The sequence below is a fragment of the Anas platyrhynchos genome, chromosome 6 (assembly GCF_047663525.1).
Source record: "Anas platyrhynchos isolate ZD024472 breed Pekin duck chromosome 6, IASCAAS_PekinDuck_T2T, whole genome shotgun sequence".
Taxonomy (NCBI): Eukaryota; Metazoa; Chordata; class Aves; order Anseriformes; family Anatidae; genus Anas; species Anas platyrhynchos.
The window spans coordinates 27,879,553-27,894,495 of NC_092592.1; the positions used below are offsets into that span (position 1 = coordinate 27,879,553).

The following is a 14,943-nucleotide window of genomic DNA, read 5'->3' on the forward strand; positions in this document are numbered from 1 at the left end:
CTCCGCCTGCCCAGAGCTCTGGCTCTGCACAGGTTTCGGGCTCTCACTGCACTGCTGTTTCCTAATTCAGCTGTGAGCTTCACTTCAAGGAATCAGATGAAAGCAGCTCTGTCTCCCACTGCCTCTCCAGCAGTTGTTATCTTGACCCCTTTTCCTCCTTCCCCACTCCGTCTGTCTAAAGCCGAGCCTCTAATTTTAGACTTAGGAAGATAATTGAGGGTCAAAAAAGATTGCCTTATAATTTTAACATTTTTTTTTGCAGCGGTTGAGGCGAGAGGCAAAGTTAGGAGCTCCTGCCCTCAAACCTTTGTGTTGCAGGAACGAAGGACGTGGGGAAGGAGTCAGCTGGTCCGGTCTGCTCAAGTGTAAAAGTTGCTCTGCTGCTTGGCAATTAGCTAAAACCAGGCGTACAAAGGCATAAAGTGCTGTCTTTTCCTTTGCAGATCCTATTGACGGAAGAGTTTGTAGAGAGAATGCTGGAAGATTTAGAAGATCTGAATTCTCCGGAGGAGGTAAGGCTGCCTCGTTCCTGCATCCCTGTGCACTGCCCCAGAGAGCAGCGCCGCAGCTCGCTTTGATCCAGCCCTGCCCTGGAGGCTCGAGGCTTTGCTAGACCTTCACATCTGCCCTGGGCTAAGGAAGGCACTGCGAGAAGGGATTGCAAGAAGTGCAGGGCTGCGGTGGGTGTTCAGGGAGGTGCTGAGCATCCTTTCCACCAGCACCGTTCCCAGCTCCGTATCTGAGCACCCCGAATCGAGGCGGTGCAGCCCCGGGGCTGGGTCTCAGGGTTTGTCTCCGTGCTGTGGATAACAACATCCTCATCAGCAGCCCCCAACACACCTCCTCTCCCCCTCTCAGGAAGGCTGGAAGCACATTTTCTGCCGAACAATCTGTCCTAGGGGCCTCCTTTTTCCACTCTGGGGAGCAGACGGGGGAGTTTTTCACGTCTGCTGCTTGGCCTTCACCTGCCGCCCCTGTAAGCCGGTGCACAATGTGCAAAAGACCATCACCAGCCTGGAAGCGTTGCAGCAGCAGCCCAGGGAGCTTTAGAAAGCTTTGCTGTGCGGTGCTAAACTTCCCCTTGCCATGTGATCTCTTCCTGGGGAACATTTAACACCCTGTCTCCCATGCATGCCATATAAATATTCTGCCTGACTTCAAAGAGCGGTGGCAGAAATGACATGTAATATTTTTAATCCCATTTTTTACAGCTCCCTGCAGACTCTAAAGAAACTTTCCTTGGCTTGCAGAGCAGCCCTCCCATCCCTCGCCCCGCTCCCCTCCCCCTAAGGAAAAAATCTCAGGGCTCTAATTATTTAATCCGGAGCTGATTTAATGCCAGGGTGTTCTTCGCTGCGTGAGCGAGGGGAGCACGCTGCTGGCCGGGCAGGGACTTTCAGGCCAGCTTTTATCCAGTTAAAGCTAATCCAAAGCTCATTTTTGCCGGTGACATGGAAGCCCGGGAGCTCTTGGTCTGCAGTTAAGGCTCCGCACGGCTCCGCTGAGAGGCGAAGGCGCTGGGCATGGCAGCTCCTGGCAGGGCATCCGGCCGCTCGCCTCCGAGCTGCTGGGACTTTGCTAAATTAAAAAACGAAAAACAAACAAAGGCAAAGGATGGCTTCTCCGAGAGGAGCGCTCTGGAACCGCCGCTGTTTACGAAAAGGAAAAAAAAATAAAAAAAAAAATGCTGGGGATGAAATGTGATCTTTCAGCATCTAGGTCCCTCCAAGGATTTGTAAGTTGCAGGATCCCACTTTGGGCCAACTTCACGCATTCCTCAGCAGCCCTGGCTGGTTCCTGCTGATATTCGTGTGGTTGAATGAAGCCCCGTTGGCGCTGCGAGGAAAGTCTTTCCTCCGCTGCATCACGAGCTGCCCGTGTTAAGTGAAATTAGCTGTTTGGGTAGCTTCGGCTTATTTTGTGTATACCCTAGCCCTTGAACTCAGAAGGATCCCCTGGGCTGTGTGGGACGTGTATTTATGCTCCCTAGAGGAGACAAAGCAGGAGTTTGTGGTAGCCGTTGTCCTGAATGATCCTGCCAAGCCCCTGAGCGGGTTAATGTCCTTCAGAGTGGGGCTTTTATGGGAAAAAAGACAACTAATGGGATAAAGGCGGACCATTTGCAGGTCTTTTTTCTCTTGCACCAGCTCTGGGATGTACAGAGCCCCATCAGAGGGGCTCACACAGGAGAGGATCGCTGTGTGGTCCTGAAGCAGCTGCCTCCAGGTCTGTTTGTTGCTGGTGGTGTGGGATCCCAGCGAGATTCCTCCCTGGGAGAGCCCTAGGAGTATCCCCGATGTGCTCAGGACCATCAATCCAAGCAGTGGGGTTGCCTGAAATGCTGGCCCAGGAGTGGTTGTCAGCCAGCCATGGCCAGGGCAGATCTGTAGCCTGAACAAGCCTCAAAAAGAACAGCAGATAACCAGCTGCCCTGCTGCCACGTAAGGGTTTGAAGCCTTTCCTAGCTCCACATCTAGCCCGTTTGCATTTTTTTGGCCTGCTTGCACTCTCAGGCATGTCTTTGCCGGCTCAGCAGCCAGAACAAAATTTGAAGTGACACTGAGGGGGAGCTTGTCTTGCTCCGGGACAGCACTTGTCAACCCCGGACCACGTTAACCCTTGTGGGGATGTTAATGCCTGGGGATGGCCCCTGGGATGGTTCGGGTCCACCTCCCTCTCTCCCGCACCCCCTCGCTGTTTTGGAGAGCTCTGTGTGAATGCACGTGGTTGCGACAGGGTCTCCTTGGTCCTGGAGGGAAAGGGACACTGTCAGGTGGGAAGGGAGAGATTTGGGATTTTTCGGTGCGATCAGGGAGGGGAGATGGGGATGGGAGCAGAAAGCCTCCGGAATCCATCCGATGAAACAAACAATGCTGGGGCTGAAATCTCCTGACTTTACTTTGGCAGCCGAGGCACAGGCCACATTATCTAATGTCCACTGCTGTCCAAAACATACTGATGGGGAAATGTTTTCCTAGTGGCCTCTTGTTTTAAATAATAATAGTAGCGTGGGGCTGCCTGCCTTTGTAACGAGCTTGTTTTTTTTTCCTGGGGATGAGGTTGCAGGGATATATGTTAACCGGCTCTCTGTGTTGTCTTAACAGTTTAAACTTCCAAAGGAGTACAGCTGGCCCGAAAAGAAACTGAAAGTCTCCATCTTGCCAGATGCTGTGTTCGACAACCCGCTGCATTAGAGCTGAATTACACCCTCCTAACGACTGGGAGAGCCAAGTTACTGTCCATTACCCAGTGACTCACAGGATAATTAATGCAGTAAAAACTCTGCCTGCAAATAAAAGAGTTTGCTGCACAACCACTGCAAACAGAAGAGGAGCTCCTCAGCACCAGCCCAGACCGAACTGAGCCCTTTCCTTTATCCTTCCCAAGGCTGAGCTCTCTGGGAACAGCCTGCGTATGTGTGAGTGCGAGTGAGAAATATTTAACTATGAAAATTAGTAGTAAGAACCCTTTCTCTCTCTCCTAGCTACAGAACTCCCCTCTGCCTTAGCCCAGGGTGTAGACGCTCTGCACGCCTGTATTTACACATGCATTCTGCCAGGTGCGAGCCTATAATCCATGGATTAAATGTTCTTTACGTGACTCTGGAGTCCTTTTGTTAGCCAAACTTTTACTGACTGCAGAACTGTTCTTCCATGTGCTATTTTTTTTTTTTCTTTTCAGAAACGGAATGGTATTTCCCCTGTTTAAAGGAGGCCAAAAGCTCACATGCTTGAAGCTGAACAGATTTAAAGATGAACTTTCTAGTTCAGTCAAGAAAAACAAACCCAGATCCTCCCTGCCCTCAAATTAGGCATGTTTTAAGTGTTGGTCTTGGTGCTATTAGCTATGGTATCGCTGCAAACAGAGGCAACTTTATTCTCGCGCATCCTGTCCTTGTGCCTGAACCCCAGGGAAGGTCGCAACCTCTGGTTTTGCACAGGCAGGAGGAAGAAAGCTACCGGGGCGGGGGAGATCTCCTGTTTACAGTGTGTTTATCTTTAAAGAGATACTGTCAAGTACTTTTTCCTTGCTATTGTACAGAATTCGAGAAGCTAGAAAGGACCGTTTGTTCACAGGGGTAACTGAGGCAGCTCCGCAGGATCCAGAGGGCTGCTTGAAAGTGTATGAAACGGAGATCTCCGCTGCCCTGGCATAGCAAAGGCAGACTCAGCCTCAATAAATCCAACTATTCCCGTTCCAGCAGGATTGGGCTCTAGCACAGCTCCGTTTTCCCCTTCAGCCTTGCTGCAGCTGCTCTTGTTGCGGCTGGTGTCCCTCCTGTTGCGTGGATTTGGACTGTAGAGCATTGGGATCGGTCTGAAAAAGACCTTGTCCTCTAGCTCCCCGTGGCCTCCCCCTCGGAGCACAAGGTGTTGTGCAGAGGATGCAGTCTTTGCACCATCACGTTGTGTCTCCTCCGCATTGCAAGGCTGGCCGCTGTGGATGTGCTGAAGCGAAGCACTGCGGCTTTACCCCCCGCTGCTGCTGCAGGTTGTCCCTGACGTATTCCCCCAGCCCTTCCCTGCCCGTTGTCTTTCGGTGGCAACTCTTCACTCCTCGGCAGGGGAGGTGCAGCTTTCTCTTCCACCCCTTTCTGCCGACAAGCTGACTTGGCCATTCCTTCTTCCCGCTGTATGCGCAACTGTCGTGTGATCTCAGTGCAAGTAGAACAAAAGCTTTTAACACTTTACCTCCCCTGATCAAACAGCAAAGTCCAGGAGGCCTCTCGGTACCCCAGGGTTGGTTTTCTGTTTGTTTTCGGAGTTAATTTCTTCCTGGCACAGTCAGCTTTGATGTCTTTTTGCATATATTTGAGGCTGGTCAAGAAGCAGAGCTAGGAGCTGCAAAGCTTTCCTCGGACTTGCTGCAGAATTCCTCTGTGGCCTCAGGCAAGTCACTCAGTGTCTCTCTGTGCAGAGAGGGTGATTATTGACTAGAGGGCTGTAGGACCTACCGAAGCATGCCAGGGTTTGCAGGGGAGGGCGTGCTTTGTGTACAAAGTAGTGTTTGTATTATTATAATTGTTGTTATATTATAATTTAAGGCAGGCCAAATGCAGGGGCCAACACTGCTCGGCAGAACCTTCCCTTCTGCAAAGCTACGAAAGCAATTTACATGTAAATGAGGTTGTCATTTAGTCTGAACTCAGCGGATCATCCTCAAATCCTGCTGCGAAAGAACAAACTTTCGGAGAGCTGCGTGTGCCAGCCAGAGCGCTGCGTGTGCCGTGGCAGCCTGCGTTCATCCCCGGGATCTCCTGGCCAGTTTTCCTTCTCCTGCCCCGCACAGAGCCGATCCTGCACTCGATGCGTATCCAGGGGACACCGTGGGCTCGGGAGCAGCATGAAAATTGACCGGTCCAGCCTCCGAAGCAATGCACCCGAGTGTCCCGTCGCCAGATAATGAACAAACAGACGATTGTTCATCAGGAACGGAGCAAGGGCAGCGGCTACAACGTTGTCCCAAAGCCATCCGGCAGCAGTAGCCCGCGGACTGCGCCGGGACGGGGTTTGCTGGGGGTGCCTGCAGCAGAGCTGGCTCGCTGCCACGCTGCTGGCTGCTCCTCCTCGTTTCCAGATGCTGTCCCTCGTTAAAAGGAGCCTCCAATCCACATTGTAGCGCAGGAGGGACGTTCGGAAGGTCAATCGCTGCTGCTCCTTCGGGCTGCCTCATGCTCCAGTTCTACCCAGCTTATGTGCATGTTTCCCTCGTCGTATTTGCTCTCCGGGTTGGGTTTTCATTGACTTCAGAGGAAGCACACCAAGAACGCCTTCGAAAACCCACCCGGTATCCTCGTGTGTGTGTGTTTCTGTTCCGTGCCACGTATTTCTGGATAGCTCTGGGTATTTGAGTTAGGAGCAGGTGGCGTGCCAGAAATCCCCGTTTCTGTGACGCTTTCTCGCAGATCTGTGCCGGTAGCCAGATAACAATTGAGGGGAAGGTTGGAGGGGAAGGAAGAGGAAATCTTCCTACTTAGCTAAGGGGAAAACTCTCAGACAAATAACTGCTAAAATAGAAGTCTCTGTCTTATCGTGAGGCCAACTCTAGGAGAGAAACCGGTGAAAGTCAACCCTGAAGCTCCAAGGTCACGCTGCTGCCTCTCAGCACTCATGGGGAATCAGAAAGTGGCGTGGTGCTCGGTGTTGGAAGAGCTGCACACCCACAGGACATCCCTCCCCTGATCGGCTTCAGGTCTGCGACCCTGCCGGAGCCTCACTCGTTGGCAAGTAAAAGAGATCTCGAGGCTGGATGTTTTCATCTCGGGGCAGGAGGACGTGTCTGCGTGTGAAGGAAATGGCAAAGAAAGCTGTGCTTTAGTGAGCGGAATAGTTTTGACAAGGGAAACGCAGCAGCGCTAATAAACGCCGCGGTATTTTCTAGCCCAAACCTGCTGAGATCTCGTGCAGGTCTGCTTGGTGCTGATTTTGCTCTAGATTGTGCAGGATTATAGAAACCCCAAACCTGCAAGGCGTCTGTTGTCTAGAGATAGCGATCTGGGCTTGAAATCAGTGGCTCCAGGTTTTCTCTCTCCTGGAGAAGCCTCGTGGCGCAGGTAGGCAGGGGCATTTCCAACCACCAGGAGCCTTATGGCAGCCCCGCGATGCCTTGAAAAGTCCAACGTGTGACCGCAGCCCTGAAACGAGAGAAATCCCAAAAGCCAGGACTACTTTCCTTCTCGGCTCATGATTAAAGAGAGGTTTTGTGCTGGGGTCGGGCTGGCAGCCCCCCCAAAACCCACAGCCAGGGCTCGTTCAGGGCCCTTGCGGGGTCTCGAGGCTGTGAGAGGAGCTGAGGGGGGTGCAGGGTGCTTCACCACAAAGTTTTTGGCTGGTTGTGTGCTTTGTAGGGCTGCTGTTTGGAGGACGGGGCTGCTCGGGGGCTTGGCTGCTCGGGTGTTTGGCCATGGCAAGGCAGCACCACATCAGGTGGGGAGAAGCCCTTCAGGCTGGAGGCCGCCCTTCCACATCCCATTTTCCCCTAGCCAGGGCATGCTGGATGAAATCGGGGACCCCAAACGAGGTGGGGGCCCCCTGCCAGCACCGACAGCCCCTCCGCACCCCGGAGGCTTGATCCTTTTCGCGGCTGCCCCCCAAACGAGTGTATATTGTGCCTTAATTCTCCCCGTGAGCGACGCTGCAAGGGCAGACGAGCTGTTGGGCAGCCGGGAGCCCCTTTCTGTGTGTCTGTCCCCATGGATCGAAGCAGGCTTGCCCCGGAGCCAGCCCAAATCCCAAACAAGCTCTGGGGAGGGGGGGGGGGGTTCACGTCCCGAGATTTTAAAGCCGAATTTAGGTCTCTGGGACCGTTGTGGTTTTTAACGAGCTCTGTAGCGACCTACTATTTTTGTAACATTTTTTTTTTCTCTGTTGTGCAGTGCCTGCTTGTTCTCTTTCCCTTAAAAAAAAAAAGAAAGAAAGAAAGAAAGAAAGAAAGAAAGAAAGAAAGAAAGAAAGAAAGAAAGAAAGAAATAGCCTTGTGTTTGACATGAGTCCAAAATTTCAAGCGGAGGGTAAGCCAAAGGGTTGCAAACGTGTCTCGAGCTCGGCCCTGCTCCTCGCGGGCAGGCGCCCTGCCTCGTGCCGTGCCTCGCCACCTCTGCAGTTCCCCTAAAACTGCTGCCAGGCCCTAAAACCCCAGCACATCGCTCCGTGGGCATGGCTCCTCTGCGCCGCTCCCCGCGCTGCCGTCTCCCCTCTTCGCAGGAGGGGAAGAAGCGAGGGGAGCGGGGCAGAGGGGGACCTCCGAGAGCCGGAGGGAGATTTCCTGCCGCTCGTTGTGTCCTGCAAACACTGCCCTGTTTCTCTCTCGCCCTCTCCCCTCCTCTCCCGGCGAGGCTGGAGCTGAAAATGGCTCCTTTGTTCCTGTCCCCGGGGCCCAACTGCGAGGAGCAGAGCGGCTCCGGAAACACCGCGCCGCACGCGCGGGGCGGGTGGGAGGGACCCCGCTGGAGGTCCTACAGAAACCCCACGCAGGGTGCAGGAGCGGGAGGTCCTACACAAACACGAGGCTGCGGGAGCTCCGCGCGGGTTCCTGGGGCGCAGCTGGGGCTCGGTGCCCCCTTTTGCCCTCCCCTCTTGGCCACCCCAGGGCTCCAAACCGAGCGCGGGGTTTGAGCCCTTCGAATCCCTTCTCCTTCCAGCCCAGGCTCTTCCCTACATCCATGCGGGATGCGGGTTGTGCTGCTCATGGGTTGGGTTGTGTTTTTGGGGGGGTTCCTGCAGAATTTTGCAAAGGCAAACTGGCCGGGGGGATCCGGGGCAGCCCCCAGCCCGACGGCGAAGCTCCCCGCAGCTCCTGGTGTGCGTGTGCGATTGTCCCCCCACCCCCCTTTTTTTTTTTTTATATATATAAAAGACAAAAAAACAAATGGAAAGCTAAACTAGCAGAGGTTTTTAAATATTTTATATTAGTTTCTAATGTAAATTCCTACATTGTTATTGCGGTGCTGGGTGTGTTTCGCCTGCACGTGACTTTTGTAATATTTTTGTGAATCACTAAACCTTTTTTTTTTTTTCCTCCCGTGTATCCGAAGTGCATTAAAGGTATTTGCATACTTGTCCGTGTCCTTCTCTGCGGGGTCGGTGGCCGAGGGACGGTCCCGCAGCCTTTTTGTGCTCCTCAATAAATCCCTTTAAGGGCAGAGAGGGGAATGGGGGAATGTCGGGGGGTGGAGGGAAGGGGTGTGTGTTCGGGGCTGTTGTCTCAGCCTTCCTACGTCGAAGGGGCAGCCTGGATTCAGGGTTAGGGGAGCGAGGAGCAGCCTGCAGCGGGTTCCCTCGCCCCAAACCCCGCATGCCATCGGCTTCCCAGGCCTCGAAGCGTCTGCAGCCCCTCTGGGACATCCCAGCAAGGACAGCGGGGCCGGGCAGTGCTGCCGGCGCCCGGTTAATCATTCAAACACATCAAGGCTGTGCGGGGAGATAAGCGGCCGCGAGGGCAGACCCAGGACATAAATCCGGGGACAGGGAGAGCCGGCAGAGGCCCAGCACAGCCCCAAATCCGTGGGGGACCCCGGCCGGCACCCCTGCACCCAGCCCCGTGCCTGGAGCTGGCCTCGCCGCGCTGCCTCCGCCCCAGCCGAACGCACCTTGGGGCGGTGAATTTAATTAAGGTTTCTGAAAAGCGGTGTCTGGGAGCCCCTCCTGGATCTGCGGCTCTGAACTTCATTAGGAGCGGTTTGTTGCTAATAACGCCGGCAGCTCCTCTAATTAATAATGGAAGGGCTGCGAGCAGATGCCAAGCCAGGAGAGGGAAGGGATTTGTTTGTTTATTTCTCTCTCTCTCTTCTTTTTTTTTTTTTTTTTTTTTTTTTTTTTTTTTTTTACAGTGCGGAGGGAGGGCCGGGGCTCGTTTCCCATCCAAAAAGTGAACAGCAGCACCTGGGGACCTTGACTGAGAGGGTCCCGAGGGGATGGGGACGGCTGGTGCAGTCCCACAGCCGGTGACTTCAGGGGGGTTTCCTTGGAGAGATGCTGGAGCACATCCCTGGGAATCACCACGTGGGAGGCAGAGCTCAGCAGCAGCCCCTGCTCGAAGCCTCAGCGTGGGCACTGCCCCTGTGCCGAGAGCATCTCAGGGATGCTCCTTGCCCTGCGAGGAGGCATCAGGAGCTCGGTGGTGGCCCCAAAGCTCTGGCACCCCAAAAAGGAGGTTGCCACACGGAGAGGCCGTCCCGGCGGGCACCTTCCAGGCAGCAGCCACCGCTTCTGGCTGCAGCAGCTTCCCAAAAAACCGTGGCGAGGTTTTGGTTTTTCGTCCGAGGGGAAAAGTATTTTTAATGCGCTTTCCCATCATCCCCATTTCCTCAGACTTTCCACGCCGGCCACAAATGACCCGCTGGGTGCAGGCAGCACCGCGGGGACGCTGCTGGAGGTGCCGCTGGTGGCCACAGGGGAGCAAAAGCAGGGGCAGATATTTGGGATCCCAGCAAGGAGAGCTCCCCAGATGGGAAAGGCTCGGGTGAGGGCGATTCCTCAGCCTCACCTGCGTGCCCGAGACCTGAAGAGCGAGCAGGGGAAGCCTGGTGGAAGCCCCAGAGCCATGAGGCTGGGACGCGTGCTTTGGTTAGCTCTGTTTGCAAACAGCGATGGGTTGGAGACGAGCCGGGCACGCCGCTCACCACAGGTTCCCCGTGGGCCCACAGGCGGCTGGTTTTGGGTGCACGGGTGAGGCAGGTGCACGGCGGCACCGGGGGAGCTCTCCGGAGGGACCGGGCAGGCACCCGGCAAGCTCAGTGCACCCCTGGAAATCCACGCGTGCTCCTGACCACCCATCCTGGAGGAAAACGCACGAAGAGGGTATTAAAAAAAAGCTCTGAGGTCAACCCGAGGAGGGAAGCGCAGCTCCCGGTGCCGGGTGGGATGTTCCCCATCAGTCAAACGCCCGAATCCGGCTGCTAAAAAACCACCGGAGCGAACGCTGGGCTGCGCACACCCCTGGAGCAGGTGAGGGAGGGCTGGGGTTAACCCCAAAATGATCCGAAGCGTCCAGCAAAAGGGGAACCAGCAGGGAAAATTAAAAAAAAAAAAGAGGGTCTTGCAGGCATGGGGGACGTGGAGCGCCGCGGGGGCTCGTCCCCGGGGGCTGCGGGGCGGCGTGGCAGCCTGCCCGCGGTGGTGGTGGCGGCCCGACAATGCTGCGAGGCGTCAGGAGCACGATCAGCGGTGGGAATCCCAGTCATTGCCTTAAAAGGAGATTTCGGGGACGCTTTTATTTGAAATTGTTTCCTTGTTATTCAGCTTATTGAGGGCTTTCTTTCGTTCCTGGCGCTGTGACGTGAGGGGGGCTTTAGATGCGCTACCCGCAGAATTAGCAGCTACGGCCAAGGATGTTTCTGCGGATTTTCAGGCCAGAAGAGACCATTAAATCATCCTGTTTGACCTCCTGTATTCGCAGGCCAGAGAATTTCACCCAATTACTCTCGCACGGAGCCCAATAACTTGTGTTTTTGATTCGAGCACGCGTTCCAGCAAGACATCCTGTCTTCATTTGGGGACTTGAAGCGATGAAGAATCCACCACTTACTTCCCTTAATTGTTCGTCCTCGTGGCAAAAAACGCACACACGAGGGGAGAAAAAAAAATACAAAAAAAAAAAAAACACAACACTGCTGACTTATTTAGGATTCGGATGTGTCTGGCTCGCTCCGAACCGGGGGGCCCGTCTCCGCCACCATCCCCGCTGCCCCTTTTTTTGGCACAATGTGATGGGGATGAGAGGGGATTTGGGCACTCGTGTGGCTCTCGGTGGCCACCAGCACCCCCGTTGGGCTGCCATTAGGGAGCAGCTCAAGAGTTAACCACCTCCCAACAGATGTGACCAACATGTCAAGACACGAGAAGTACGTGGCGTGGATGTTTATAAGCACATCGACAGCAGGCATTCATAAAAGGTTATAAACCGTGGTAATAAGCAACCCATCAACTTGTTTGGACTCTAACACTTGATTAACCATTTATTAAAACATGCAGTAATCATTTATAAGCCGTCAGTGGAACCCAACGGAACGTCCGACTCCTTTTTATGTTCGTGGGTGCCTCAAGACTTCCCTTTCCCCCCTGCTCGTGGTTAAAACCTAACCGTGGCCGCGGGGCGCCCCAAACCCCTGGCACACCGGGAGCCTCCCGAATTTCCCGTGCCCTGTTGGGAGCAGGTGGGAGCTGGAGGGGGACCTGGGGGGGGCAAACCCCTGATCTGAGCCCCGGGGGAAGGAGCAAAGCGAGGGGAGAGTGGGATTGGAAGCGAGCCCCGGGCGGCCGATGCACGGGGCCGGGAAGGAGACGCCTCCGACGCCGCGGCAGCTCCATCCCTCTGTCAACAGGACCCTCCTTTTTGTTTGCCCTCGCACTCCTACTACCCTCAGACGGACCCTGTTTTTCCTTCCTGCTGTCCTAACGAGACCTAACCCCGTAATTGCTGCCATTACACAACCGGGATTGACATTTTATTAGCAATGCTTCCTGACCTAAATTTACACCGCTGATGCCGCGGTGCCCGTCCCATGGCAAGCAAAACCCCTTCGGTTTTGGGGCCTGGGGCCATCCCCGTTCCCTGCCTCAGTTTCCCCGGCTGTGCCGAGCAGGGGCCGTGGGTTTGCCGGCAGCAGGTCCCAGCCCTAGGAAGACTTCTCGGTTCAAAGCGAGCTCGGCAGCTGCCCGGCGGGGGGCTTTTTAGCATGCATGTGGTGCTGGGTCACTTGGCTGCAGCCTGCTTTCGCTGCACGGAGCATGCAGAAAAGGAAGAGGAAGGCTGGGAAGCGCTCCGGGGCAAAGACTGCGAAGGGTTCGCCTCGAGCCGGGCAGGAGCCATCCCACCCCGCTCCTGCCATCCTCCTCCCGTGGCCACCTCCAGGCCCCAGAGCTGTGTCCCCACGTAGGGCAGGTCACAGTCCCTAGGGGACCGAGCCAGCGCTCTCCAAAAATCCCTGCATTTGTGGGGTCGACCCCAAAGCATCCCAAGAGACGCATCCAGACACCGGCAGCCCGGCTGTGGCAGCACCTGTCCCGCTTGCAGCAAGGGGTAAAATTTGGGCAGGATTTTCCCTCATTTTCCCTCTGCCCCCCAGTGGATTTTTGCAGCTCTCTGTCCCGTCCCCGTCCCGGGGAAGTGAGGAGGAGCCCGTGTGGCTGCCAGACTCCCTCGCTCTCAAAGAAGGAAGAAAAAAAAAAAAAAAGAAAAAGAAAATCGTCCTGTTTTTCTTTTTTTTGTTGTTGTTTGGCTTTTTTTTTTTTTTTTTTTTTTTGGAGGTTTGTGGCTTTGACGCAGTTTCCTGAAAATCCTGCCTCATCCTGCCAGGGGCTGAGCGAATGCACATCCCGGCCCTCTGCGGTGGGGGGAAGAGAAGGAGAAAAAAAAAAAAAAAGAAAGAAAAAAGAAAAAAAAAGAAAAAAGAAAAAAAAAAAAAAAGGCTTTTGCCAAACTGGCCTGACCAGAATGTGACACAAGAGCAGGAAATGAGTCACTCGGCAGGGCAGCTGCTCGCAGGCATTTGCATAGAAAGAAACCCCACCGGGCAGGGGAGCAGCACCGGCCCCCCCCCTGCTCCCCAAAGCCCCCCCAGGGCACCCGAGGCTGGACCAGCATCGCCCTGGCGCTGCCATCAGGGTGGTGGCGGTGACACCGATGGCTGGGCTGGGCAAGCAGGGGGTCGCCCCTCAGGTTTGGTTGTTCCACTCAGAGTTGGCCATTTTGGCCTGAATTTGCCCCAGGGTGAGGCTCCGTGCTCTGAGCCCCCATCCATCGAGCAGGGAGGATTTGGGGGAGGATTTTTCCCCCTAGGGGGGACGAGGACATCCCCACACCCTGTCCCCAGCAGCCATCCGGCTCCCCTCTGATCCCGGCCCCGGGGAAGCCACCCCATTTCCAGCCCACCCCATTTCCAGCCCACCCCATTTCCAGCCCCATTCCTACAAATCCTGAATGCTGAAGCTGCTCTCTGAGCCTTTACCCCCTCGTTGCCCCATTGCGGACGCAGCTTTTGGGCAGCTTTTGGTGCAGACTCTCCATTTTGGGGCCATTTGTGCCCCCCTCCTTGGTGGGAGGCGGATTTACCCCAGCGGCCTGCTTTCCCCCCCCCAGCACATTTGGCAGGGGCTGGCTCCGCAGCGTCCCGCGAAACAGCTGCGGGAACATTTGGTGGCCGAGCTGCTAACACAGACACCTCTGTGCCCGGCCGAGGGGCGCCGAGCCCCCCGGGAGGGGCTGGGGCAGCTGGTTTTGGGACGGCCCTACAGGACAAACGGACACTGGGAGCGAACGTGCCTGGTCCCATGGGAAATTAAAGCAGGTCTCGGGGGAGCCAGGAGGGCACTTTTGGCACCCAGGGGTGGCCCAGGTGTGAGCTGCTTTTCCTCTCTGGCACCCTGAGAATCCCAGAGATGGGGACAGTGATGGCCTGTGGGGCCGCAGTCGGGTGAGGATGTCCCACAGGTTATCGGGAGTTTCTGTGGGGTGAGCGTGGTGCTGGGGGCGTGCAGCTCAGTGGTGGCCTTCACCTCACAAGCACAAGGCCAGGCCCTGAGGAGCTTTCCTCCCTTGGGTCAGCTGCTGCCCACAGCTGTACCCCCATCCCCATCCCCATCCCATCAGGATCTCCCTCCCCATCCCAGCTGCATCCCCGCCCTCACCCCATCTGCACCCCCATCCCCATCTCCATTCCTGTCTCCATCCCATCCCCACCCCACCCTACCCCACCTGTATCCCCATCCCCATCTCACCCTATCCCACCCGTGTCCCCATTCCACCCTGCCCCACCCTATCCCCATCCCACCCCATCCCTCCCATATCCTAGCCCCATCCCATCCCCATCCCCATCCCCATTTCTCTCTGCATCCCATCCCCATCCCACCCCATCTGTATCCCCATCCTACCCCAATCCCATCCCCACCCTACCTGTATCCCCATCCCACCTTTCCCCATCCCATTTTTATCCCCATCTGTATCCCAATCCCCATCCCTGTCCCCATTGCACTCCCTCCCATCCCATCCCCATTCCACCCCAATCCCATCCCCGTCCCACCCTACCTCATCCCATCTTTATCCCTACCCCCATCCCACCCCACCCCACCCCACCCCAATCCCATCCCACCTCCATCCCATCCCCATCCCACCCTTCCCCATCCCATCTTTATCCCCATCTGTATCCCAATCCCCATCCCTACCCACATCCCCATCCCATCCCACCCCATCCCATATCTCCATCCCCACCCCATCTGTATCCCCATCCTACCCCAATCCCCATCCTACCCATATCCCCATCCCATCCCCATCCCATCCCCATCCCCATCCTACCTGTATCCCCATCCCCATCCCACCCTACCCCATCCCATCTGTATCCCCATCTGTATCCCAATCCCCATCCCTGTCCCCATTGCACTCCTATCCTCATCCCCACCCAATCCCATCCCATCCCACCCCAGCCCCATCCTATCCCCATCCCATCCC

At 55.7% G+C, this 14,943-nt stretch overlaps 1 protein-coding gene across 4 annotated transcripts in view; it reads left to right on the forward strand.

Annotated features, from left to right (window-relative positions):
- SUFU (SUFU negative regulator of hedgehog signaling) overlaps positions 1-8,554 on the forward strand; it is an 83,832-nt gene extending 75,278 nt beyond the window's left edge. For all 4 annotated transcript variants that reach the window (XM_072039739.1, XM_072039740.1, XM_027460623.3 and 1 more), the window contains 2 exons: positions 444-512; positions 3,105-8,554. In XM_072039739.1, coding sequence (XP_071895840.1) covers positions 444-512; positions 3,105-3,194 — 159 coding nt within the window. In that variant the 3' untranslated portion in view covers positions 3,195-8,554. The remainder of the gene's footprint in view (positions 1-443; positions 513-3,104) is intronic.
- Positions 8,555-14,943: the final 6,389 nt, after the last annotated feature.